The following is a 27,520-nucleotide window of genomic DNA, read 5'->3' on the forward strand; positions in this document are numbered from 1 at the left end:
ATTTAACAGGGGACCTCAATAAGGGATCATATGTTTCCACGTGGATTTACCTGGTCAGTCTGTGTCATGGAAAGAGCAGGTGTTCTTAATGTTTTTTACACTCAGTGTAATGTAAACCTTCCAGTTAGGATCCACCTGGATTCAACTGGTCAGCCTGTCATACAAAGAGCACAGTCAGTGTATATCAGCGTGAAGAGTCCATGTTATGATGTATCATTGTAGTTGAAACTACCATGTTGTCACAGCTACTGAAATGACATCACTGAAATGTCATCATGGTGTATTGGTGGCCATATTTGTCCCTCCCATGATTTAATTTAAACTATGATAGCAGCTTACACAAGAAATAACTCATTGATAAGCATCTACAGTGCCTTCAGAAAGTATTCATATGCCGTGACTTATTCCAAAATGTATTAAATAAAAAATACATTTCTAAAAATCTTACCCGTCTAGACACAATACCCAATAATGATAATGTGAAAACATGTTTTTTTTAATTTTATTTATTTGCAAATATATCAAATGAAATACAGTCAATAGATGTTAGAATTATCTCTGGCAGAGATTACAGCTGTGAGTCTTTCTGGTTAAGTCTCTAAGAACTTTCCACACATGGATTGTACAATATTTGCACATTATTCTTTAAACAAAAATTCAAGCTCTGTCAAGATGGTTGTTGATCATTGCTAGACAGCCATTTTCAAGTCTTGCCATTTTCGTGACGTTGTATCGGTTAATGTGACGACTGCTGCTCATTGAATGATTAACGATTTAGAATTGCATGATTAAATTAATCAGGCAATTATTAACTCATTAACCTGGGGCACCATGGGAAAATTGTTTTTATTGAGTTTCTATTTCCCAAATTAACTCAAAGAATATCAGAATATCGATTTTACAACAGTCGCTAATTAATCAATTTCCTCTACAGTCTCATTCTGAACGTCGCATAATCCGGGAATCTGCACAAACCCGAGTCCCACCAATGAGTTCGTACCACACCAATTTTAGTTGATTATTTATTTAGCAGAAAAACACCCCCAAAGCGTAATGTTTCCACCTCCATGTTTGACGGTGGGGATGGTGTTCTTGGGGTCATAGGCAGCATTCCTCCTCCTCCTGTCACGTCCTGGCCAGTATAAGGTTAATTGTTTTTGTAGTTTGGTCAGGGCGTGGCAGAGGGTATTCGTTTTATGTGGTTCGGGGTGGTGTGTTTTGGTGAAGGGGCATTTGGTTTAAGTATTCCGGGGTTTTTGGGCACTGTTTGGTTTTCAGTTATTCTATGTCTAGTCTAGTATGTCTATGTCTATGTTTGGTTAATTGGGGTTGGGACTCTCAGTTGAAGGCAGGTGTTGTCTATCTGCCTTTGATTGAGAGTCCCATATAGTAGGGTGTGTTTGGGATTTGTGGGTGATTGTTCTGTGTTCAGCCTTATGCTTTACCAGACTGTTTGTTGTTCGTTCATGGTTTTCGTTTGTTTGTTATTTTTTGTACGTTCATTTTTGAAGTTAATAAATTCTCAAGATGAGCATACACGTACCTGCTGCGTTTTGGTCCTCCTTCACCGACGACAACCGTGACACCTCCAAACACGGCGAGTTGAGTTGATGCCAAAGAGCTCCATTTTGGTCTCATCTGACCACAACACTTTCACCCAGTTGTCCTCTGAATAATTCAGATATTCATTGGCAAACTTCAGACGGGCATGTATATGTGCTTTCTTGAGCAGGGGGACCTTGCGGGCGCTGCAGGATTTCAGTCCTTCACGGCATAGTGTGTTACCAATTGTTTTCTTGGTGACTATGGTCTACAGCTGCCTTGAGACCATTGACAAGATCCTCCCGTGTAGTTCTGGGCTGATTCCTTACCGTTCTCATGATCATTGCAACTCCATGAGGTGAGATCTTGCATGGAGCTGAGGGAGATTGACAGTTCTTTTGTGTTCCTTCCATTTCCGAATAATCGCACCAACTGTTGTCACCTTCTCACCAAGCTGCTTGGCGATGGTCTTGTAGCCCATTCCAGCCTTGTGTAGGTCTACAATCTTGTCCCTGACATCCTTGGAGAGCTCTTTGGTCTTGGCCATGGTGGAGAGTTTGGAATCTGATTGATTGATTGCTTCTGTGGACAGGTGTCTTTTATACAGGTAACAAGCTGCGGTTAGGAGCACTCCCTTTAAGAGTGTGCTCCTAATCTCAGCTCGTTACCTGTATAAAAGACACCTGGGAGCCAGAAATCTTTCTGATTGAGAGGGGGTCAAATACTTATTTCCCTCATTAAAATGCAAATCAATTTATAACATTTTTGACATGCGTTTTTCTGGATATTTTTGTTGTTATTCTGTCTCTCACTGTTCAAATAAACCTACCATTAAAATTATAGACTGCTCATTTCTTTGTCAGTGGGCAAACGTAGAAAATCAGCAGGGGATCAAATACTTTTTTCCCTCACTGTAGCTACCTAGTAGCCAATATCAGGGTGACGGTCACGGTAAGCACACACATACAACACATACAAGCAACATTACACCCATCATCAGTACTTTTAATTTAAAAAAAAGAAACCATCAGTTTTAATAACTGAACATGTACCGTTATTTCTGTAAAACTAACGGTGAAATATCGTATGGTAGTTGCGTGGTAAGAAAAAAACAAACGCGATCAAAACTGTCTATAGCAGAGCGCTTTCGACACACCCACTCCTTTTCACAAGCCCACTACTTTCCTTTCGACACACCCACTTGCCCATACTCCGGTTGCCATAATGGGCTGCAGCTACCCACCTCTAGTTTACCCACGTCATTTTTCTGCCTAAAAGTTTACCCACCTTTTGACGAAAATGCATTTAAAGTAAAGTGAGCTTTACTTTTTTCTTATCGACAGGCAATCAGAGTTTACCCACCTATTTTCTTTTACCACTACATCACCGTCAGCAATAAGAAATTATATAATGTAGTCGTGACAGAAGTGGAAACCAGGTTATAGTTTCAGATCCCTTTCACATCACCAATGACAGACAGGCAGATAAATTGCACTGTATGCCCATTAACCTACTCCAGAGAAATGATTTCCCGGACGAGCCCTCCTACTACAACCCTTTGCCTCCCCCTCCCTAGATTCCACTGTCCTTATCTCACTCCATAGGGGCTCTGGGGATGTGGGGTGAGAGAGAGAGGTTGAGGGGTTACAGACCCTCTGGACCAGGATAAAAGAGCAGTCACATTGTCTCCCTGATTGAAGGCACATTTTTTGGAGGTATGCTGTTTAATCTCTGTCTAAACTTGATAGCCAAGAGGGTTCCGTCAGGCCTGATATCAACTAGCTACATACTATAAATTGAAGAAGAAAACTGTCCCCTGTATATTATCAGTAAGGGAACAGCAGTGTTTTCACATTGAGAATGCTTAATCTTACGCTACGTCATAGTTTCCCTCTGTCTACACTTTCTATCATGATACTGAACTTTCAGGTAATAGCTAGTATCCATCTTTATCTTTCTCTCTGCATTATTAGAAAAGGACCCGTAAGTAAGCATTTGACAGTTGCACCTGTTGTTTACAAAGCATGTGACGAATACAATTTGATCCATGTATACATATCCAGAGGTGTATACTCGTACAAAACTATAGGGCTTTTGAAGTGAGGCTGATACACTGTAATAACTGGCGTAGGAATGGCATGTCTCTGTCTCTCCTTCGCTCCCCTGGGCTTGTGAAACCCAGTAAACTCAATAGACTAGCTCCCATTTCAATCTCTCTTGCTCAGGGGTTGGTATTGGCAACAGGAGAGACAGTTTCCAACAACTGCATTAGATATAGGAGAACCTGGCTGAATATGGAAATGCTTTGGAGAAAAAGACTACACCTTGAATAGAATAGGAACAGCCATGTTAATGATTACAATAGAAACACTGCTCTAAATATCTGTTCCAATAATAGTACTAGCTGTGTCGCTACAATTCACATAGCTACACTCATTGGCGTAATTCTTGGTTCTTGATTGGAGAGAAAAGCATGACAGGGTCTGATGATGTGTGACCTTTTTTGGGGGGAATGCTGTCCTAAAATAAAAGCTGTATTATTGGACTGTGCTTTGATCTGTGTGGGAAACAGAGCTGCTGGCTTTGGGAGACAAATTGCTTTTGTGACCTGGTGTGTGCTGGTTGACCAGCAGCCTGTTTGTACAGGGACTAGTAATGAGATTGTTTTCTCGCTCTCTCTCAATTCAATTCAAGGGACTTTATTGGCATGGGAAACATATGTTAATAGATAATAAACAAAAGTGAAATAAACAATCAGAAATTAACAGTAAACATGACTCTCTCTTTCTCACTGCAGGATACTGATCTTCATGTGACAGTTGGTTGGCAACGGTTGGCAACGGCCCCTCCCAGTGTGTAGTGTCCAGCCCCTGAGGTTAGCAACAGAGAACACGATTGGACAGAAGGATTGGAAGAAGGAGAGAACCAAACAACCTTCTATAGAGTGACAATAGAGTAGAGTGAACCTCAAATTACTTCTTCATTTGCTCTGTGGTTGGTAGTGGCACCATTTCTTGGCAACGGCTATAGAAACAGGAAGTTGTTACTGGTGGTTGGGCCTGCTAATCATCAAACGGACGGTCCCTGGTGGAAGACCAGAGTCTGCACGTGTAGCGATGCGTGTAGAGAGGGAGAGGCCCCTTCCCTGTTACCTGACTCAGTCTCTGGCTGTGACCTTCAACTTGCCCCCGGCCCACCATGTTGGACAATGCCTCCCTGGTCTACATCGTCCTGGAGCTGGTGATCGCCTGCCTGGCCGTGACTGGTAATGTGCTGGTCTGCTGGGCCGTGTGCCTCAACAGCACCCTGCAGAGCATCACCAACTACTTTGTGGTGTCCCTGGCAGTGGCAGACATCGCTGTGGGCTTGCTGGCCATCCCCTTCGCCATCACCATCAGCACGGGCTTCTGCGCCAACTTCCACGGCTGCCTGTTCATTGCCTGCTTCGTGCTGGTGCTCACTCAGAGCTCCATCTTCAGCCTGCTGGCCATCGCTGTGGACCGCTACATTGCCATCAAGAGACCTCTCAGGTGATGACCTTAGCAGGGGAGGAGAGGGAAGGGACTGGGGACAGGGCTGAGCATGGTGGTGACACTCTGCTCCTGGTCTTACTATCAAATATAGTATACCAACTATCAAACATAAACAGGTATCATCTATGCTTGATATGTTGTTTTATTTACAGAACATCAAAGGCAGGTCCTCTGGCCCGTTAGATCTTGGCTGTGATATAAGTGATGTGCACAGCACAATGCATTTGTGTATGAAAACACATTGAATTATAGCAGGGTTATTCTATTAGGGCTAATCTCCCCACCGTAGGACAGACAGAGATAAATGTCTCCACAGGCTTCATTGGGTTAGTGTGTGTGTGCTGTTGGAAGGATTAAAAGGACGAAAGGCTTTGATCATTATCATCCTGGTAAATTAAATCATTTGCTGTGAGGAATGAACAATATTTGCGTGGTTGTCAAGTAGGGTTAGATTAGTTGATAATCTTTACAATTAACTGTTGTCTTTATTTGTTATGTCTAAATGTATTTTTTAATGTGTTGTTTGTTGAATGTCCCAAGTACCTCATCTATTCTATACTGTGACTGTAGCAGAAGGGAACGGTGAAGTTTTTCAGGTGGCATGACTGGGTAAAATGCTTCAGGATGGCGGTCACATATTAGATGATGCTTACCCAGACACACTCGTCTAAAATGATGTGCCATGCGAAATAAATGCTATAACCACCCCCCAGCCACATCTAGCTAAGTGAATCTGTCACTATTGTCTAGACATGACACATGTTCATGAAATACAATTGATGGTTGTAATCACCCCCAGACACACCTGGCACACATGATGGGTCATGTAATTATGTGGAGTCTTTTGTTTAGACATGTAGCAAGATATTGAACCATTATCCTAACACATATATTCCCAAACTGGGGTATGTGTACCACCAGGGGTACGAGTAATGCCATCGGGGGTAAGCCAAATAAAAATGTGTTTCACATTTATACAGTCCATTTATATTTTCCAACGGGGCTATACATTTGGGTGTTTTTTTTTATTCGCCTGGGTAGCCTCGTTTCTATCATGACACAAGGCGAGACCCAAATGCAGACACAGGAGGCAGATGTTTGGAGTCTTACAATGTTTATTAATCCAAAAGGAGTAAGCAAGAGAATGGTCTTCGACAGGCAAAAGGTCAAAACCAGATCAGAGTCCAGGAGGTACAGAGTGGCAGACAGCCTCATGGTCAAGGCAGGCAGAATGGTCAGGCAGGCGGGTACAATGTCCAGAAACAGGCAAGGGTCAAAACCGGGAGGACTAGAAAAAGGAGAATAGCAAAAAGCAGTAGAACGGGAAAAACCGCTGCTTGACTTGGAAACATACAAGACAAACTGGCACAGAGAGACAGGAAACTCAGGGATAAATACACTGGGGAAAACAAGCGACATCTGGAGGGGTGGAGACAATAACAAGGACAGGTGAAACAGATCAGGGCGTGACAGTTTCACTGGCAAAAATAAAATCAAACCATCTAGTGTTCAGCGAAATAACATCACAATGTCAAATACAGGTAGCCTAGTCAAATAATTAATAACATCCAATCACATTAACCGTTACTCTCTCGCAGGAATTCCATTAACGGTCCGTATGTAGCCAAACGTAGCTGCTGCTCATTCCGTTTGCTCGAAAATTGATAAATGGTTAAAGAAAGATAAGGTCCACGTCCATAGAGACATATACCAGCTCTACTGCTACTACCAGCAGTACTACACCTGCACCTGTTGACGACACAAGTTGTTCTGCTTCCACGAGAAAATCCAATGCTAGCATCAGTAATTCTACATTTGTTGTTAGCCCAGCTAGCATGGACACTGATAGTTGTGAATCTGATGCAGCCAAAGAGCTACTGCCTCCTTACCCGGGAAAGCACCGAACAACGGACAGGGACGTTGGACCATCGAAGAGGTGCAAATATGATGAGAACTACATTGATTTGGGGTTCACTTATATTGGGAGTAGTGCCTTTCCTCAGCCACAGTGTGTTATATGTGCAAAAGTACTATCTCACAACTCAATGAAACCTTCACTCTTGCGCAGACATTTAGAAATAAAACATGCCAATTTGAAAAAAAAAGCCACAGGAGTTTTTGGAGCGAGAAGTAAGACGACTTTTCAGATGTAAGACATGTATAAAAGCAACAGATACCATTAATAAGAAGGGCTAGAAGCGTCTTATATGGTGAGCTACCGAGTGGCTAGGACAGGCAAACCCCATACTATTGTGGATGACTTAATTCTTCCTGCTGCCGTGGATATGGCTGGGGGAAAAGGCCAAAGAAACTATACAGACAATGCCTTCATCAAACAACACTTTTTCACGACGCATCAGTGACATGGCAGGAGATGTTTTGAAACAATTACTGCAAGCCAGTCAATTCTATGCGTTACAGATGGATGAGTCAACAGACGTGGCGGGCCTGGCAAAGCTCCTGGTATATGTCCGTTACGTTTATGGGGGGTCAATTAAGGAAGACATCCTGTTCTGCAAACCACTGGAAACCAGGACAACAGGAGAGGATATTTTTAAAGTACTCGACAACTTTGTGACATCAAATGGACTTTGGTGGTCAAGATGTTTTGGTATCTGTACTGATGGCGCAAAAGCCATGACAGGGAGACATAGTGGAGTGGTAATGCGCGTGTAAGCAGTTGCTCCCGACACCCCTTGGGTACACTGCAGCATCCATCGAGAGGCTCTTGCTGCCAAGGGAATGCCTGACAGCTTGAAATACATTTTGGACACTACAGTGAAAATGGTTAACTTTGTTAAAGCAAGGCCCCTGAACTCTTGTGTATTTTCTGCACTATGCAATGATATGGGCAGTGACCATGTAAAGCTTTTACAACATACAGAAGTGCGTTGGTTATCAAAGGGCAAAGTATTGACACAGTGTTTTTTTTAATTGAGAGACAAGCTTAAAGTTTTCTTTACTGACCATCATTTTCACTTGTCTGACCGCTTGCATGATGACGAGTTTCTCACACGACTGGCCTATCTGGGTGATGTTTTTTCTTGCCGGAATGATCTGAATCTAGGATTACAGGGACTCTCCGCAACTATCTGCAATGTGCGGGACAAAATTGAGGCTATGATTAAGAAGTTGGAGCTCTTCTCTGTCTGCATTAACAAGGACAACACACAGGTCTTTCTAGCATTGTATAATTTATTGTGTGCAAATGAACTCAAGCTTACGGAAAATGTCAAATGTGATATATCGAAGCACCTGAGTGAGATGGGTGCACAATTACGCAGGTACTTTCCCCAAACGGATGACACAAACAACTGGATTTGTTATCCCTTTCATGCCCTGCCTCCAGTCCACTTACTGATATCTGAACAAGAGAGCCTCATTGAAATTGCCACAAGCGTTTCTGTGAAAATTGAATTTAATCAGAAACCACTGCCAGATTTCTGGATGGGCTGCACTCAGAGTATCCTGCCTTGGCAAATCCAGCTGTTAAGACACTGATGCTCTTTGTAACCACGTACCTATGTGACAGGGGATTCTCGGCCCTCAGTAGCATGAAAACTAAATACAGGCACAGACTGTGTGGAAAATGATTTAAGACTGAGACTCTCTCCAATACAACCCAACATTGCAGAGTTATGAGCATCCTTTCAAGCACACCCTTCTCATTAACCTGTGGTGAGTTATTCACAATTTTTGATGAACGAATAAGGTTTTATATGTAAGACGGTTAAATAAAGAGCAAAATTATTGATTATTATAATATTATTATTTGTGCCCTTGTCCTATAAGAGCGCTTTGTCCATTCCCACGAGCCAGGTTGTGACAAAAACACACTCATTCTTATGTCTAATAAATGTATCATATGTGGCAGGCTTACAATGATGGCAAAAAACGACATTTGAGAGTGCGCTGACCCTGGCGCGAGAGGGGGTACGCAGCTGGAGGTTGAATATTTGATACGGGACTATAAAAAGTTTGGGAACCACTGTCCTAACGCATATAGTACAAATGGATTGTCTTAGCTAACCACTACAGCATGAAATGCTGTAGTATGAATCTGCAGCTAACTAAAGCTAACCAACTACACTATATTTACAAAAGTATGTGGACACCCCTTCAAATAAATTGGCTATTTTAGCCACCCATTGCTAACAGGTGTATAAAATCAGGCACACAGCCATGACATATCCATAGACAAACATTGTTAGTGGAATTTCCTTACTGAAGAGCTCAGTGACTTTCAACGTGGCACCATCATAGGATGCCACCTTTCCAACAAGTCAGTTGTGAGTGGACCATTTCAGTTTGTCCGTGATATGTACGCAGAGGAACTTAAAACTTGTGGTAGGCCACAAATCTGGCAGTCCAACTAACTCATCTGGGTTTGCCAGGAGAACGCTACCTGCCCCAATGCATAGTGCCAACTGTAAAGTTTGGTGGAGGAGGAATAATGGTCTGGGGCTGTTTTTTCATGGTTCGGGCTTGGCCCTTTAGTTCCATTGAAGGGAAATCTTAACTCTACAGTATACAATGACATTCTAGATGATTCTGTGCTTCCAACTTTGTGGCAACAGTTTGGGGAAGGCCCTTTCCTGTTTCAGCATGACAATGCCCCCGTTCACAAAGCGATTTCCATACAGAAATGGTTTGTCGAGATCGGTGTGGAAGAACTTGACTGGCCTGCACAGAGCCTTGACCTCAATCTCATCGAACACCTTTGGGATGAATTGGAACGCCGACTGCGAGCTAGGCCTAATTGCCCAACATCAGTGCCTGACCTCACTAATGCTCTTGTGGCTGAATGAAAGCAAGTCCCCGCAGCAATGTTCTAGTGGAAAGCCTTCCCAGAAGAGTGGAGGCTGTTATTGCAGCAAAGGGGGGGCAACTCCATATTAATGCCCAAGATTTTGGAATAAGATGTTTGACGAGCAGGTACCCACATACTTTTGGTAATGTAGTGTAGGTTCAGTGTTAGCTAGGTAGCTAACATTAGGCTATAACTGGCAATGCAAATGGCTCTCTGAGATACAAATAATATTACTACACAGATCAGTGGAGGCTCCTCAGAGGAGGAAGGGGAGGACCATCCTCAGTGAATTTCATAAAAATACATATTGTAAAACATGAAAAAAATATATTCACATCACCAATTAATTGATTAAAACACAATGTTTTGCATTGAAGGTCTACAGTAGCCTCAACAACACTCTGTAGGTTAGCACCATGGTGTAGACGGGGGACAGCTAGCTTCCATCCTCCTCTGTGTATAATGACGTCAATATAAAAATATAATATAAAAACAACTAGGACGCTCTTGGTTTTCACCCCTTCCATAGACTTACACAGTAATTATGACAGGACGTCCGAAGGACGTCCTCCAACCTATCAGAGCAATAGGAACTAACATGTTGTCCACCCAATCAAAGGATCAGAGAATTAATCTATTACTGAAGCATAAGCTACAGCTAGCTAGTGCTGCAGTGCATAAAATGTGGCGAGTAGTTGAACAGTTTTTAACAAATTATTTTCTTAAAAAAGGAAGGAGAAGCAAGAGAGAGATTTTCTCTTTTTTCACTATCATGTTCACTTACTTAGCTAGCAAATGCAGCTAGCTAGTTTAGCCTACTCAAACACCCTGCTCAAACAGAAGGATGCTACGTTAGCTAGATGGCTTTGACTATCCGACACAACACTGGAACTCTTTTAAGTCAAGGTAAGCTGAGAGGGGGAGAGTGAGGGGGGAGAGTGCATAGATGCGAGAAGGAATACAACGTGGCTGCTATGAAAGTGAACTGTGTTTACGTGTGATCAGGGGTGTATTTATTCCACCGATTCTGTTGAAAAACGTTTCTTAAATGGAAGCAAACGAAACAGGGGTAAACATATCTGAATTTGTTCAATAGAAACTATCGTTTGCAACTGTTTACACCCTAGATAAGGTAGATGCAGGCAAGAGTGTGCAAGGCGGTATCGAATGTGTCACTGTCTGTCACCTCAAATTTTTCTCTTGACCTGTGTGCAGCTACGTTGTAAACCTTCATTCATAGGCTAGGTTGTAGCAATCTCATGATGTAGAGAAAATGTGAGTATTTATTTTTATTTTTTTATTTAACCTTTTATTTAACTAGGCAAGTCAGTTAAGAACACATTCTTATTTACAATGACGGCCTAGGAACAGTGGGTTAACTGCCTTGTTCAGGGACAGAACGACAGATTTAAAGTATCATGTATCGATCGGTTCAGGCTAAATGTAGAGTATCATTTAGCCTGAACCTGTCAATGTTACATTGAACTGGGTGAATGGAATATGAATGACAGTCATCCAATATGCTGTAATAGAAATAAGGAATAATAGAAATAAGAAATTCCAGAAAATGATGTCATGGCTTTAGGAGCTTCAAACTCCGTGCCTCTGCTTGACATCATGGGAAAATCAAAAGAAATCAGCCAAGACCTCAGAAAATAAATTGTAGACCTCCACAAGTCTGGTTCATCCTTGGGAGCAATTTCCAAACGCCTGAAGGTAAAACGTTCATCTGTACAAACAATAGTACGCAAGTATAAACACCATGGGACCACGCAGCCGTCATACCGCTCAGGAAGGAGACGTGTTCTGTCTCCTAGAGATGAATGTACTTTGCTGCGAAAAGTGCAAATCAATCCCAGAACAACAGCAAAGGACCTTGTGAAGATGCTGAAGGAAACAAGTACAAAAGTATCTATATCCACAGTAAAACGAGTCCTATATCGACATAACCTGAAATGCCGCTCAGCAAGGAAGAAGCCACTGCTCCAAAACCGCCATAAAAAAGCCAGACTACATGCCTCCCGGGTGGCGCAGTGGACTAAGGAACTGCATCGCAGTGCCAGCTGTGCCACCAGAGATTCTGGGTTCGAGTCCAGGCTCTGTCGCAGCCGGCTGCGACCGGGAGGCCCATGGTGCAGCGCACCATTGGCCCAGCGTCGTCCGGGTTAGATAGGGTTGGGCTGGCAGGGATATCCTTGTCACATCGCGCAGTAGTGACTCCTGTGGCGGGCTGGGCGCAGTGCACGCTGACCAGGTTGCCAGGTGTACGGTGTTTCCTCTGACACATGTTGGTTGGATGGGCATTGTGTCAAGAAGCAGCGCAGCTTGGTTGGGTTGTGTTTCGGAGGACGCATGGATCTCGACCTTCACCTCTCCCGAGTCCGTACGGGAGTTGCAGCGATGAGACAAGACTGTATCTACTACCAATTGGATACCATGAAATTGTAGAGAAAAAAGGGGTAAAAAAAAGATCCAGACTTCGGTTTGCACCTGCGCATGGGGACAAAGATTGTCCTTTTTGGAGAAATATCCTCTGGTATGATGAAACAAAAAAAGAACTGTTTTGCCATAATGACCATCGTTATGTTTGGAGGAAAAAGGGGGAGGCTTGCAAGCCGAAGAACACCATCCCAACCGTGAAGCACGGGGGTGGCAGCATCATGTTGTGGGGGTGCTTTGCTGCAGGAGGGACTGGTGCACTTCACAAAATACACATCATCATGAGGAAGGAAAATGATGTGGATATATTGAAGCATCATCTCAAGACGTCAGTCAGGAAGTTAAAGCTTGGTCGCAAATGGGTCTGCCAAATGGACAATGACCCCAAGCAAACATCCAAAGTTGTGGCAAAATGGCTTAAGGACAAAAAAGTCAAGGTATTGGAGTGGCCATCACAAATCCCTGACCTCAATCCTATAGAAAATGTGTGAGCAGAACTGAAAAAGCGTGTGCGAGCAAGGAGGCCTACAAACCTGACTCAGTTACACCAGCTCTGTCAGGAGGAATGAGCCAAAATTTACACAACTTATTGTGGGAAGCTTGTGGAAGGCTACCCAAAACATTTGACCCAAGATAAACAATTTAAAGGCAATGCTACTAAATTCTAATTGAGTGTATGTAAATGTCTGACCCACTGGGAATGTGATGAAAGAAATATAATCTTAAATAAATCATTCTCTCTACTATTATTCTAACATTTCACATTCTTAAAATGAAGTGGTGATCCTAAGACAGGGAATTTTACCAGGATTAAATGTCAGCAATTGTGAAAAACTGAGTTTAAATGTATTTGGGTAAGGTGTATGTAAACTTCCGACTTCAACTATAAGTAGCCCACCTGAGGTACAACTAGGGGAGCTGGTGAACCCACTCAGGCTTTTTGATATGATCTAATGTTTTGATCATCTAGTGTGCTTGCCTTACAAGCATTCAGTCATTTTAATTTCATTGTATTAAGGGTTTACGTAACTCCTTTGTTTCCATGCTGTCTCATTCACCTATTCAGTTTGTTTACATAGTATCTCAGTGACTCAAAATATTTTGGGTTATTTGTTTACTGCATCCGTTTGTACCGTCCCAGTAAACAGTAAATGTTCAGAGGCTATATGTTTTTGGGGGTCTTCACTTCAATATTAAAGGTTTTGAACGTCATTTATGCCCAGGAAACTTTCAATGTTGCACATACATAGTTTTTTGGTCTTGGCTGTAAGTTAGCTTGTCGTCGCACTAGACAATTATTATTTTTATTTAAAAAAAATGTGGTCCTCTTACTTGCTTATTTGCTTACTTTAAATTAGGTTTTTGGTTGAGAACCTTGATACATTTTATTTATTTTCTCTCTCAATGCCTGTTATAAGACTGGGAATATAATTATATACAGTGCTGTGAAAAAGTTTGCCCCCTTCCTGATTTCATATTTTTTTGCACATTTGTCACACTTAAATGTTTCAGATCATCAAACAAATTTTAATATTACACAAAGATAACCCAAGTAAACACAAAATGCAGTTTTTAAGTGAGAATTATGTTTATCTTTGTGTAATATTTAAATTTGTTTAATCTGAAACATTTATGTGACAAATGTGCAAAAAAATTAGAAATCAGGAAGGGGGCAAATACTTTTTCACAGCACTGTACAAGTGGTGCTTTTCTAATTTCGATTGCACACAGGATTCACTTTTCATTTTTTCTCTCTTTTTGCTGCTTTATCCACTAACACAAAACGCGACTTTAAAGAGCGACACTGTGGGTTTGGGTTTAACACCGCACTCTCACAGACATACTGTGCGAAGAGTACATGTTCTATTTAGGCTTGTACCTCGTTTGGGGAGGTATTGTCTGGGATGGGGGGAGGTGGTTGGGGGAGGAAGGAGGTTGAATTGTTCAGTTATAATGTTGTCATTCTGTTTTCTTGTTAGGTTTTTTCCTGTACTTTTTCCAAGTATCTGACACCGTACATTGTTACTCTAGACAGGTTATTCTGGAGTTTTTGAGTATTCTTTGCTTTTCTACTCTATGCTCTAATGACAGGGTTGTTTAACGGGAGTACTCAGGGTGGCTGAAATAATACGATCAAGTACATTTCATGGAACATCAAAGGGGCTAACAACCCTGTGAAGCATAAGAGGGTGCTGACACACTTAAAGGGTTTGAATGCAAATTTTGCATTTCTACAAGAGACTCACTTGAGGACTGGTGAGCACTTTAGGATGCGTAGGGACTGGGCTGGTCAACTGTTCCACTCTAACTTTCATAGTAAATCAAGAGGTGCTGCCATTTTGGTTGATAAATCTACTCCCTTTGTAGCTTCTGAGTTATTGCTGATCCTAAGGGACGATACGTCATAGTAACCGGTAAACTGTTTTCTACCCCTCTTGTTTTGGTTAGTGTTTATGCTCCCAATTGGGATGACACAAGTTTAATTTCTACCTTTTTATCTGCTATACCAAATTTAGATTCCCATTCATTGATTTTAGGGGGGGATTTCAACTGTACAATGTCCCCAGTCCTCAAGAAGAACTACAGTCCCATCTAAATGTGCCCTATCTTTTCTTCAGAAATATGCTGTGTGAGGCCTGGAATTTCCTACACCCTACAGATAGACAGTATTCCTTTTTTTCTCATGTTCATCAAACATACTCCCGCATTGATTACTTCTTTTTGGACAAAAAACTTCTGCCTAACTTTCAGAGTTGTACTTATGAGAGTATTGTTAATTCTGACCATTCACCATTAGTGCTTGAGCTAGAGTTTCCCCAGCAACCTCCTATGTGTTATCAATGGCGTCTTAACCCCATTTTACTCTCAGATAAGGAGTTTGTCAATTTAATTTCTTCTGAAATCACCTTATTCCTAGAAATTAATTCAACATCAAGTATGTCCTGCTCTACCACATGGGAGTCTCTCAAAGCATACCTATGTGGCCAAATTATTTCTCATACCGCCAACAAAAACAAAGCTCGCTCTCAGCGGCTTCGAGACCTGAGCAAAGCCATAGCTACATTGGATGAGAAGTATGCTATAGATCCTTCCTCTGATCTACATAAAGAACGCCAGCTACTCCAATCTGAATTTGATGAGGTTTCTACCAGACAAGCTGAACAATTACTCTTACAGAGTGTATGAACAAGGCGACAAGGCCAGTAAACTCCTTGCACATCAGATCCGTAAATCTAAGGCCTCCTGTTTAATCCCACAAATAAGGACCCTGTCTGGTGCTACCACAGTTATACATAAAGAGATCAATGATCAATTCTAACATTTTTACTCTGCGCTAGACACCTCTGAATCTCCTCAAGACCCTTTGCTGACTGATTCATTCCGTAATGGTCTGAATATGCCTTCAATTGATACAGACTCCCATGACTGTTTAGAAGAAGAATTTACACCTGAGGAGATTGCAACAGCTGTGTCCGCAATGAAAAGTGGTAAATCACCGGGTCCGCAAGGTTTTCCAACCGAATTTTACAGGACGTTTTCCGGTCTGCTTTGCCCATTCCTTTCTCGATTATTTGCAGAGTGCCTTAATACATCAAAGCCTAGTCTTTATTAGGCTTCAATTTCATTACCATTAAAGAAAAACAAAGACCCCTGGAATGGAATCCTAGCTAAGCTCTTAGCCATCCGTATGTAAGGTTCGCTACACCAAGTAATACACTCTGACCAGACTGGCTTTATGAGAAAAAGGCATTTGTTTTTCAATATTAGACGCCTTATGAATATACTTTACGCCCCAGCGTTGGGGGACCCGGAGGTGGTGGTCTTGCTTGATGTGGAAAAAGCTTTTGACTGCGTTGAGTGGGACTAGCTAACAAATGCCCTTTATAGATTTGGCTTTGGCCCCAAATTCATTGCATGGATAAAGATTATTTATTTTTCTCCCATGGCTTCGGTACGGACTAAGAACTTGTCCTCTGACTATTTTGCCTTGCACCGCGGATCCAGACAGGGTTGTCCACTCTCCCCCTTGTTGTTTGTTTTGGCAATTGAGCCCCTCGCTGTTGCACTGCGCTCTAATGATGCCATTCAAGGTATAATCAGAACGGGCTTAGAGCAGAAAGTCTCGCTATATGCTGACGATCTCCTTTTGTTTATCTCCAACCCTGATACCTCATTACCACATGCCTTATCTATTCTTAAAAAGTTTGGATCAATCTCAGGGTACAAGCTGAATCTAGGCAAGAGAGCCTTTTCCTGTAAATATGGCTGCTTTAAAGTGCTCTTTTACAAGCTTTCAGTTTAGGATTGTTCTGGATCAGTTCACCTACTTGGGAGTTAAAGTAACAAGGAAATATTCAAATTTGTTAAGGAAAACATTGTTGCTCTAGCAGACAGTTTGAAACAATCATTTACTTTTTGGAAGTCTACCTATTTCTCTTATTGGAAGGATTAATGCCATTAAAATGAATGTGTTGCCCAAATCTTTATTTCAATGTTAACCCATTTTTATTCCAAAATCTTTTTTTAATTCACTGGATCAAACGTTCATGTATTTTATTTGGGATGGCAAGGTACCGCGGATTGGTAGAAAACATTTACAGAAGCCTAAGGCATTGGGTGGTTTAGCTCTACCAAATTTTCAGACATACTATTGGGCTGCAAATTTCAGAGCCCTTTTGTACTGGTGACAGACTGATCCTTCTGGCCCAAGACCCCTCTGGGTCCAGATGGAGTCTGAATCATGTAAACCTGCTGCACTATCTTCTGTGTTGTGCTCATCGCTCCCAGTGTCCCTAGGCAAAAGGTGTGTCAACCCAATTGTAAAGCAATCTCTTAAAATGTGGAATTAGTTTCGTTTAGCCTTTAGCCTCCGAGGCGTTTCTCTATCAGGCCCAATCAATCAGAACATTTTATTTCATCCATCTTTAAATGATGGGGCTTTTGGCATCTGACACTCACTGGGCCTCTCCTCATTATCCCAATTATTATTTGATGATACATTTGCCTCTTTTTCTCAACTACAGGAAAAGTTCAACTCTAGACTAGGAACTTTGTCAGAGCGAACACACCTGAATTTCCCCATAGGCCTGCGAATACAGCTATAGGGAGCATCTTTGCGCTAAACAAGCTTCCTAGGGGTGCAATTTCAGCTGTACACTACTGTTCCAAAGTTTGGGGTCACTTAGAAATGTCCTTGGTTTTTAAAGAAAATCTAATTTTTTGTCCATTAGAAAAACATTGATCAAATTGATCAGAAATACAGTGTAAACATTGTTAATCTGGTAAATGACTATTGTAGCTGCAAATGGCAGATTTTTTTATGGAATACTTACATAGGTGTACAGAGGCCCATTATCAGCAGCCATCACTCCTGTGTTCCAATGGCACGTTGTGTTAGCTAATCCAATTTTATCATTTTAAAAGGCTAATTGATCATTAGAAAACCCTTTTGCAATTATGTTAGCACAGCTGAAAATGATTAAAGAAGCAATACAACTGGCCTTCTTTAGACTAGTTGAGTATCTGGAGCATCAGCATTTGTGGGTTTGATGACAGGCTCAAAATGGCCAGAAACAAAGAACTTTCTTCTGAAACTCGTCAGCCTATTCTTGTTCTGAGAAAAGAAAGGCTATTTCATGCGAGAAATTGCCAAGAAACTGAAGATCTCGTACAACGCTGTGTACTATTCCTCTCTTTCGTATCATCTGAGATCCCTAAAGATTGGAAAGCTGCCGCGGTCATCCTCCTCTTCAAAGGGGGAGTCACTCTAGACCCAAACTGTTATAGACCTATAGCCATCCTGCCCTGCCTCTCTAAAGTCTTCGAAAGCCAAGTTAATAAACAGATCACTGACCATTTCGAATCCCACCGTACCTTCTCCGCTGTGCAATCCGGTTTCCGAGCTGGTCACGGGTGCACCTCAGCCACGCTCAAGGTACTAAATGATATCATAACCGCCATCAATAAAAGACAGTACTGTGCAGCCGTCTTCATCGACCTGGCCAAGACTTTCGACTCTGTCAATCACCGTATTCTTATCGGCAGACTCAACAGCCTTGGTTTCTCAAATGACTGCCTCGCCTGGTTCACCAACTACTTCGCAGACAGAGTTCAATGTGTCAAATTGGAGTGCCTGTTGTCCGGACCTCTGGCAGTCTCCATGGGGGTACCACAGGGTTCAATTCTCGGGCCGATTCTTTTCTCTGTATATATCAATGATGTCGCTCTCGCTGCGGGTGATTCCCTGATCCACCTCTACGCAGACCACACCATTCTGTATACATCTGGCCCTTCTTTGGACACTGTGTTAACTAACCTCCAAACGTGCTTCAATGCCATACAACACTCCTTCCGTGGCCTCCAACTGCTCTTAAACGCTAGTAAAACCAAATGCATGCTTTTCAACCGTTCGCTGCCCGCACCCGCCCGCCCAACTAGCATCACTACCCTGGACGGTTCTGACCTAGAATATGTGGACAACTACAAATACCTAGGTGTCTGGCTAGACTGTAAACTCTCCTTCCAGACTCATATTAACCTCTCTAGGGTACGTGGGACAAAATCGTCCCACACTATTCAACAGCCAGTGACAAATCAGAGCGCCAAATTTAAAACCACAAAATGTCATAATTCAAAGTTCTCAAACATAGGACTATTTTACACCATTTGAAAGATAAGACTCTCATTAATCTAACCACATTGTCCGATTTCAAAAAGGCTGTACTGCGAAAGCAAAACATTAGATTATGTCAGGAGAGTACCCTGCCAAAAATAATCACACAGCCATTTTCAAAGCAAGCATATATGTCACAAAAACCAAAACCACAGCTAAATGCAGCACTAACCTTTGATGATCTTCATCAGATGACACTCCTAGGACATTATGTTATACAATACATGCATGTTTTGTTCAATCAAGTTCATATTTATATTAAAAAAACAGCTTTTTACATTAGCATGTAATGTTCAGAACTAGCATACCCACCGAAAACTTCCGATGAATTTACTAAATTACTCATGAATAACGTTCACAAAATACATAACAATTATTTTAAGAATTATAGATACAGAACTCCTTTATGCAATCGCGGTGTCAGATTTTAAAATAGCTTTTCGGCGAAAGCACATTTTGCAATATTCTGAGTACATAGCCCGGCCATCACGGCAAGCTAATTTGACACCCATCAGATTTACTATAAGAAAAATTGGATTACCTTTGCTGTTCTTCGTCAGAATGCACTCCCGGGACTTCTACTTCAACAACAAATGTTGTTTTGGTTCCAAATAATCCATAGTTATATTCAAAGAGCTCCGTTTTGTTCGTGCATTCAGGTCAGTATCCGAAGGGTGACACGCGAGCGCATTTAGGGACAAAAAAATTCAAAATATTCCATTACCGTACTTCGAAGCATGTCAAACGCCGTTTAAAATCCATTTTTATGCGATTTTTCTCGTAAAACAGCGATAATATTCCAACCGGGCGATGTTGTATTCATTCAAAGGCTGAAAGAAAAAAATTGAGAATTCTCATGAACGCGCATCTCAAGTGTCACTGTTCTCAGCCTGACCACTCTCAAACAGAGCTCCTGTACTTAGCCCAGAGACTGCAGACACCCCATTACACTTTCTGGCGCCTTCTGAGAGCCAATGGAAGCCTTAGAAAATGTCACGTTACAGCAGAGATGCTGTATTTTCGATAGAGATGCCACAGAAGGAGAACAAATTGTCAGACAGGGCACTTCCTGTATGGAATCTTCTCAGGTTTTGGCCTGCCATATGAGTTTTGTTATACTCACAGACACCATTCAAACAGTTTTAGAAACTTTAGAGTGTTTTCTATCCAAATCTACTAATTATATGCATAACCAGTTTAAATCGGGTACGTTTTGTATCCGGCTGTGCAAATACTGCCCCCTAGCCCCAACAGGTTAAACATCTCCAATCCAAAATCAAATCTAGAATCGGCTTTCTATTTCGCGACAAAGCCTCCTTCACTCACGCTGCCAAACTTACCCTAGTAAAACTGACTATCCTACCGATCCTCGACTTTTGCGATGTCATTTACAAAATAGCTTCCAATACTCTACTCAGAAAACTGGATGCGGTCTACCACAGTGCCATCCGTTTTGTTACCAAAGCCCCTTATATCACCCACCACTGAGACCTGTATGCTCTAGTCGGCTGGCCCTCGTTACATATTCGTCGCAAGACCCACTGGCTCCAGGTCATCTATAAGTCTATGCTAGAGAAAGGTCCGCCTTATCTCAGCTCACTGGTCACGATAACAACACCCACCCGTAGCATGCGCTCCAGCAGGTATATCTCACTGATCATCCCCAAAGCCAACACCTCCTTTGGCCACATTTCCTTCCAGTTCTCTGCTGCCAGTGACTGGAACAAATTGCAAAAATGGCTGAAGCTGGAGACTTATATTTCCCTCACTAGCTTTAAACATCAGCTATCTGAGCAGCTAACCGATTGCTGCAGCTGTACATAGTCCATCTGTAAATAGCCCACCGAATCTACCTACCTCATCCCCATATTGCTTTTATTTACTTTTCTGCTCTTTTGCACACCATTATCTCTACTTGCACATCATCTGCTCATTTATCACTCCAGTGTTAATCTGCTAAATTGTAATTATTTTGCTATTATGGCCTATTTATTGCCTACCTCCTCACGCCATTTGCACACACTGTACATATACTTTTTTTCTATTGTGTTATTGACTGTACGCTTGTTTATTCCATGTGTAACTCTGTGTTGTTGTTTGTGTCACACTGCTTTGCTTTGCTTTATCTTGGCCAGGATGCAGTTGTAAATGAGAACTTGTTCTCAACTAGCTTACCTGGTTAAATAAAGGTGAAATAAAATAAAAAACGTTTAAAAAAACTACTCCCTTCACAGAACAGCGTAAACTGGCTCTAACCAGAATAGAAAGAGGAGTGGGAGGCCCTGGGGCACAACTGAGCTAGAGGACAAATACATTAGAGTGTCTAGTTTGAGAAACGGATGCCTCACAAGTCCTCAACTGGCAGCTTCATTAAATAGTACCCACAAAACACCGGTCTCAACATCAACAGTGAAAAGGCGACTCCAGGATGCTGGCCTAATGACTTACAGAACCCTTCTTTGCTGCCTTTAAAGACTCGATTGCAAAAGGATTTGGGCGAGGAACTTGGGGAAGACACAAAAACAAATGATAGTCCCACTAAGCGCAAACCAGATGGGATGGTATATCGCTGAAGAATGTTGTGGTAGCTGTGCTGGTTAAGTGTGCCTTGAATTCTAAATAAATCACTTACAGTGTCACCAGCAAAGCACCCCCACATCAACACACCTCCTCCTCCATGCTTCATGGTGGGAACCACACATGCAGAGATCATCCGTTCACATACTCTGTGTCTCTCAAAGACATGGCGGTTGGAACCAAAAATCTCAAATTTGGACTCATCCGACTAAAGGACAGATTTCTACCAATCTAATGTCCATTGCTCGTGTTTCTTTGCCCAAGAGCAAGTATCATCTTCTTATTGGTGTTCTTTAGTAGTTGTTTCTTTGCAGCAATTCGACCATGAAGGCCTGATTCACGAATTCTCCTCTGAACAGTTGATGTTGAGATGTGTCTGTTACTTGAACTCTGTGAAGCATTTATTTGGTGGGCAATTTCTGAGGCTGGTAACTCCAATGAACTTATCCTCTGCAGCAAAGGTAACTCTGGGTCTTACTTTCCTGTGGCGGTCTTCGTGAGAGACAGTTTCATCATAGCGCTTTTTGTGACTGCACTTGACATTTTCCGGATTGACTGACCTTCATGTCTTAAAGTAATGATGGACTGTCGTTTCTCTTTGCTTATTTGAGCTGTTCTTGCCATAATATGGACTTCTGTATACCACCCCTACCTTGTCACAACACAACTGATTGGCTGAAACGCATTAAGAAGGAAAGAAATTCCACAAATGAACTTTTAACAAGGCACACCTGGTAATTCAAATGCATTCCAGGTGATTACCTCATGAAGCTGGTTGAGAGAATGCCAAGAGTGTGCAAAGCTGTCATCAAGGCAAAGGGTGGCTACTTTGAATAATCTAAAATATAAAATATATTTGCTGAAGAATTGTTTTGGATAGTACATAGTTCCATTTGTGTTATTTCATAGATTTGACGTCTTCACTTTTATTCTACAATGTAGAAAATAGTAAAAATAAAGAAAAACCCTTGAATGAGTAGGTGTGTCCAAACCTTTGACTGGTATTGTGTATATAATAAAATAATTCAATAGATAATCCGGGTTGCTATCTGCTCAACACCAGTCATTATGAACATTAACATCAACAAACCCCAGCAATAAATCTGTAGATAGCTAGTTTAGTGTTGTATGTAATGTTTAACTGCAACAAATGGCCTGCAATAAATGTCTAGATAGCTATTTTAGTATGCTATTTTAATGTTAATGTTAACAAGGCACTCAAGTTTGCATAAGGGACAAATATGTAACTTTGAATATACAGTCGTGGCCAAAAGTTGAGAATGACACAAATATTAATTTCCACAAAGTTTGCTGCCTCAGTATCTTTAGATATTTTTGTCAGATGTTACTTTGGAATACTGAAGTATAGTTACAAGCATTTCATAAGTGTCAGACATTTATTGACAATTACATGAAGTTGATGCAAAGAGTCAATATTTGCAGTGTTGACCCTTCTTTTTTCAAGACCTCTGCAATCCACCCTGGCATGCTGTCAATTCACTTCTGGGCCACATCCTGACTGATGGCAGCCAATTCTTGCATAATCAATGCTTGGAGTTTGTCAGAATTTGTGGGTTTTTGTTTGTCCACCCGCCTCTTGAGGATTGGCCACAACTTCTCAATGGGAATAAGGTCTGGGGAGTTTCCTGACCATGGACCCAAAATATCAATGTTTTGTTCCCTGAGCCACTTAGTTATCACTTTTGCCTTATGGCAAGGTGCTCCATCATGCTGGAAAAGGCATTGTTTATCACAAACTGTTCCTGGATGGTTGGGAGAAGTTGCTCTCGGAGGATGTGTTGGTACCATTCTTTACTCATGGCTGTGTTCTCAGGCAAAATTGTGAGTGAGCCCACTCCCTTGGCTGAGAAGCAACCCCACACATGAATGGTCTCAGGATGCTTTACTGTTGGCATGACACAGGACTGATGGTAGCGCTCACCTTGTCTTCTCCGGACAAGCTTTCATCCGGATGCCCCAAACAATCGGAAAGGGTGTATTCATCAGAGAAAATGACTTTACCCCAGTCCTCAGCAGTCCAATCCCTGTACCTTTTGCAGAATATCAGTCTGTCCCTGATGTATTTCCTGGAGAGAAGTGGCTTCTTTGCTGCCCTTCTTAACACCAGGCCATCCTCCAAAAGTCTTCGCCTCACTGTGCGTGCAGATGCACTCACACCTGCCTGCTGCCATTCCTGAGCAAGCTCTGTACTGGTGGTGCCCCGATCCCACAGCTGAATCAACTTTAGGAGATGGTCCTGGCGCTTGCTGGACTTTCTTGGGCGACCTGAAGCCTTCTTCACCACAATTGAACCGCTCTCCTTGAAGTTCTTGATGATCCGATAAATGGTTAATTTAGGTACAATCTTACTGGCAGCAATATCCTTGCCTGTGAAGACCTTTTTGTGCAAAGCAATGATGACGGCACGTGTTTCCTTGCAGCTAACCATGGTTGACAGTGGAAGAACAATGATTCCAAGCACCACCCTCCTTTTGAAACTTCCAGTCTGTTATTCAAACTCAATTAGCATGACAGAGTGATCTCCAGCCTTGTCCTCGTCAACACTCACACCTGTGTTAACGAGAGAATCACTGACATGATGTCTGCTGGTCCTTTTGTGGCAGGGCTGAAATGCAGTGGAAATGTTTTTTTGGGATTCAGTTCATTTGCATGGCAAAGTGGGACTTTGCAATTAATTGCAATTCTTCTGATCACTCTTCATAACATTCTGGAGTATATGCAAATTGCCATCATACAAACTGAGGCAGCAGACTTTGTGAAAATTAATATTTGTGTCATTCTCAAAACTTTTGTGAATGGATATTTCCTGCAGACTACAACCAAACAACTCAACCCGAAAACTTGGCAATAACAACCAAAATGTTCAACTTGCATATCTCCCCTTTCTTAAAGAATGAAACTGGAGTGAAATAGGGTGCCTCATGGGAAATACCGTGCCTCATACTACAAACGTGTGGGTAACCAAAGCTACTGTTTGGTCACAGTCACAACTGCAATTTTGAATCTCCCGTGCGAAGCCATTGCCTTCGTGTTAAAGTCATAGCAGGTTAGGGTTAGGGACCCAGCCTGTGTATGTGTATGCATTTGCATGTATGTGGATATGAATGAGCTTTCATTACATCCTGAGCTCTAGATCCACCCTGGTCCACAGAGGTCTCCGTCAAAGAGGCCTAAGCCCTCCTGGACTCCTCAACCCACCCCTTAACCACAAACAACTGGGTCATGTGTCTGTGGTGCTGCCCTTTGAGATTTTACATAATGAACTCTGGTTTAGACATGGCCAATGGAAAAAAAACAGACAGAAAGACCTGATAACAGCTTGATATTCTGTTCATTACAACTATTGGCTTTAAGACTGACTAATTTCCTTAATATTTCCTTTAATGCTGAGCGAATATTTGCCTTAAATTACTATAACTGTGGTGTATCACAATATTGAGTGGTTTGTGATATTATTAAATAAGAATTTGTTCTTAACTGACTTGCCTAGTTAAATAAAGGTTAATCTTAAGAAATATATTGAAATCGGTTGATCTCATTCTGCATATTACATAGAACACAGATTTTCATTTGTGTAATGTCTGGGGCACAAACAAAGGACAGCCAACAAGGGTTACATCAGAGGGTAGATAAGCTTTTGTGCAATGTTCCTTAAATCACAGGAAATGCTTTCTTAAGTCCACATATAGTACATGAGCTGATATCCGCTGCTCCATCTTCTAGTATGGCAGGGCTAGTCGAGTCTGTCAAACAATGGACTCATTTCCCATATAAGTAGATATTGGTACATTCTCTGTATAAAGGCTGTTTACCCTCTGAAGCCTGTCCCATACGTTCTGTAGAGCTCTCTGATCACAGGAAGCCATTGGTTTGGTCCAGGAAAGATGAACATGCTTTGTTATTGAGTCTGTCTGGGAATGTCTGGGCTTGAAAAAAGGAACTCTCTCATCCTGGGAACGTCAATATTTGTCATGTAACAATATAAAGCACCTGTCTGAATTCCTCTCTTGTGTTTTCATGTGATCTTTAGGTATAACAGCCTTGTGACGGCCGGGAGGGCGAAGAGCATCATCGCAGTGTGCTGGGTTCTCTCTGTGGGCATCGGCCTCACGCCCATGCTGGGCTGGAACAGGGGTGCCAATGCCACCAACAGCAGCTCATGCCCCGTGGGCATGACAGAGTGCCTGTTTGAGGGTGTGGTGACCCTGCACTACATGGTCTACTTCAACTTCTTTGGCTGTGTGCTGGTGCCTCTGCTGGTCATGCTGGCCATCTACGCCCGCATCTTCATGGCGGCGCGACGCCAACTGAGGCTGATGGACCTGAAGCTGGCTCACATGTACACCCACGGGACAAGTTCGTTGTCCACGTCTTCCCGCTCCACCCTGCAGAAGGAGGTCCACGCGGCGAAGTCTCTGGCCATCATCGTGGGGCTGTTCGCCTTCTGCTGGCTGCCCCTGCACATCATCAACTGCTTCAACCTGTTCTGCCAGGACTGTGGGCGCCCACACATATGGGTGATGAACATCGCCATCCTCCTGTCCCACGCCAACTCCGTGGTCAACCCCTTCATCTACGCATACCGCATCCGGGAGTTCCGCCACACCTTCCGCAGGATCCTGCGCCAGCACGTGCTGGGCCACCAGGAGGAGAATGGGGGTGACAGAGGGGTGAGCGGCAGCATTAGTGCCATGCGCTCCGCCCCTCGCATCAGCATGGTGGATGGATCATGTGGCACCATGGTGAACAGTTATGCCCTGGAGCCCAGCCCCAAACTCAACCCCACTAGGACTCCCATAGGGATCCATAGAGCTGAGAAAGTGGCTTCCTCTGCCTTCTGTCAGCGGTCGGCACCACGGTCAGACCCTGCACCAATCAGCTACATCCAAAATGGATACCACAGAGGGGATGCCCCACTGTCGCTTAGGCGGAAGCAGTGCATCATGGGTTGTGCGGTCCAAAGTGGGGTTGAGACTAAGAACCTTGGGGGAACAACAGAGGTGATGGAGGTGACAGTGGGAACATCTAATTTGTGCACGTCAGGCCTCTGTCCCCCTCACAGACCAGCTCTAACCACTCAGTAGAACTCATTGAGTTGTCATGATATAGTTATCCCCATGATGAACAAGTTACTGATACCCCAACGTACGTCATCAACTACAAGGGGGAGAAGTGAGGGACCAAACATAAAGCATGTTCCCTACGCCTGTAAAGGATTTACCTAAATCTTGGAAATGCTTGCACTGAGAAGAAATAGCATTTCTTTCTTTAGGAGGGAGACTCCTTAGCCTGGAAAGGAAACAACAAACTGGTATTAAGTTACTTCCAGACATTGAACTTTTTTCTTTCTTCAAATGATTGTATTTGTTGTTCACATAGCTGTTTTTCTGGACATATTTTGTATACATCACCTCTGAGGCTTTTTACTGTAGGCTAATGGTCTTTCTAAATTGATTCACATTATAAATGAATGGACTGGTCTAACGAACACCTGTTGTATGCTGACAGATTATGACCAAAACCATAATGACCCCAACGACTGCGCAACACTGTATGATACAATATCCGGTATTGCTGGTCAACCACTATGCAGTTAATTAAACTACTGTATGTCAGTGTGAAGTTTCTGAAATGTATCCCTTTTGCAATGCAGTATTCCAATTCTGTCATATCCTGTTTTCAAAAGCTGGTCCCTTGTGTTTACTTGTCAGATTATTAAAGTCTTAAATAAACTCTATTATCACTGTGTGTTGTTTTTTAAGTGAGTCCTGGTGGGGAGAGAGTAACATACAGCAAATCACACATCACTAAGATGTGATGATGCTCTAGATGTCCAGTAATTTAAATTGAAAGCTGTGATACTGCATCTGATTGGAGAGTAAATCACAGCATCTTGTGATTGCACGCTCACTACACCGGCCAAAC

At 42.4% G+C, this 27,520-nt stretch overlaps 1 protein-coding gene across 1 annotated transcript; it reads left to right on the forward strand.

The window, feature by feature from the left end:
• Positions 1-4,345: 4,345 nt before the first annotated feature.
• LOC115159652 (adenosine receptor A2b-like) lies at positions 4,346-27,341 on the forward strand. Its single transcript, XM_029709587.1, has 2 exons — positions 4,346-5,072; positions 25,626-27,341. Exons 1-2 carry the CDS (start codon positions 4,741-4,743, stop codon positions 26,677-26,679), a joined length of 1,386 nt encoding a protein of 461 aa, XP_029565447.1. The 5' UTR covers positions 4,346-4,740; the 3' UTR covers positions 26,680-27,341.
• Positions 27,342-27,520: the final 179 nt, after the last annotated feature.

Source organism: Salmo trutta, chromosome 23 (assembly GCF_901001165.1).
Source record: "Salmo trutta chromosome 23, fSalTru1.1, whole genome shotgun sequence".
In the NCBI taxonomy this organism is placed as follows: domain Eukaryota; kingdom Metazoa; phylum Chordata; class Actinopteri; order Salmoniformes; family Salmonidae; genus Salmo; species Salmo trutta.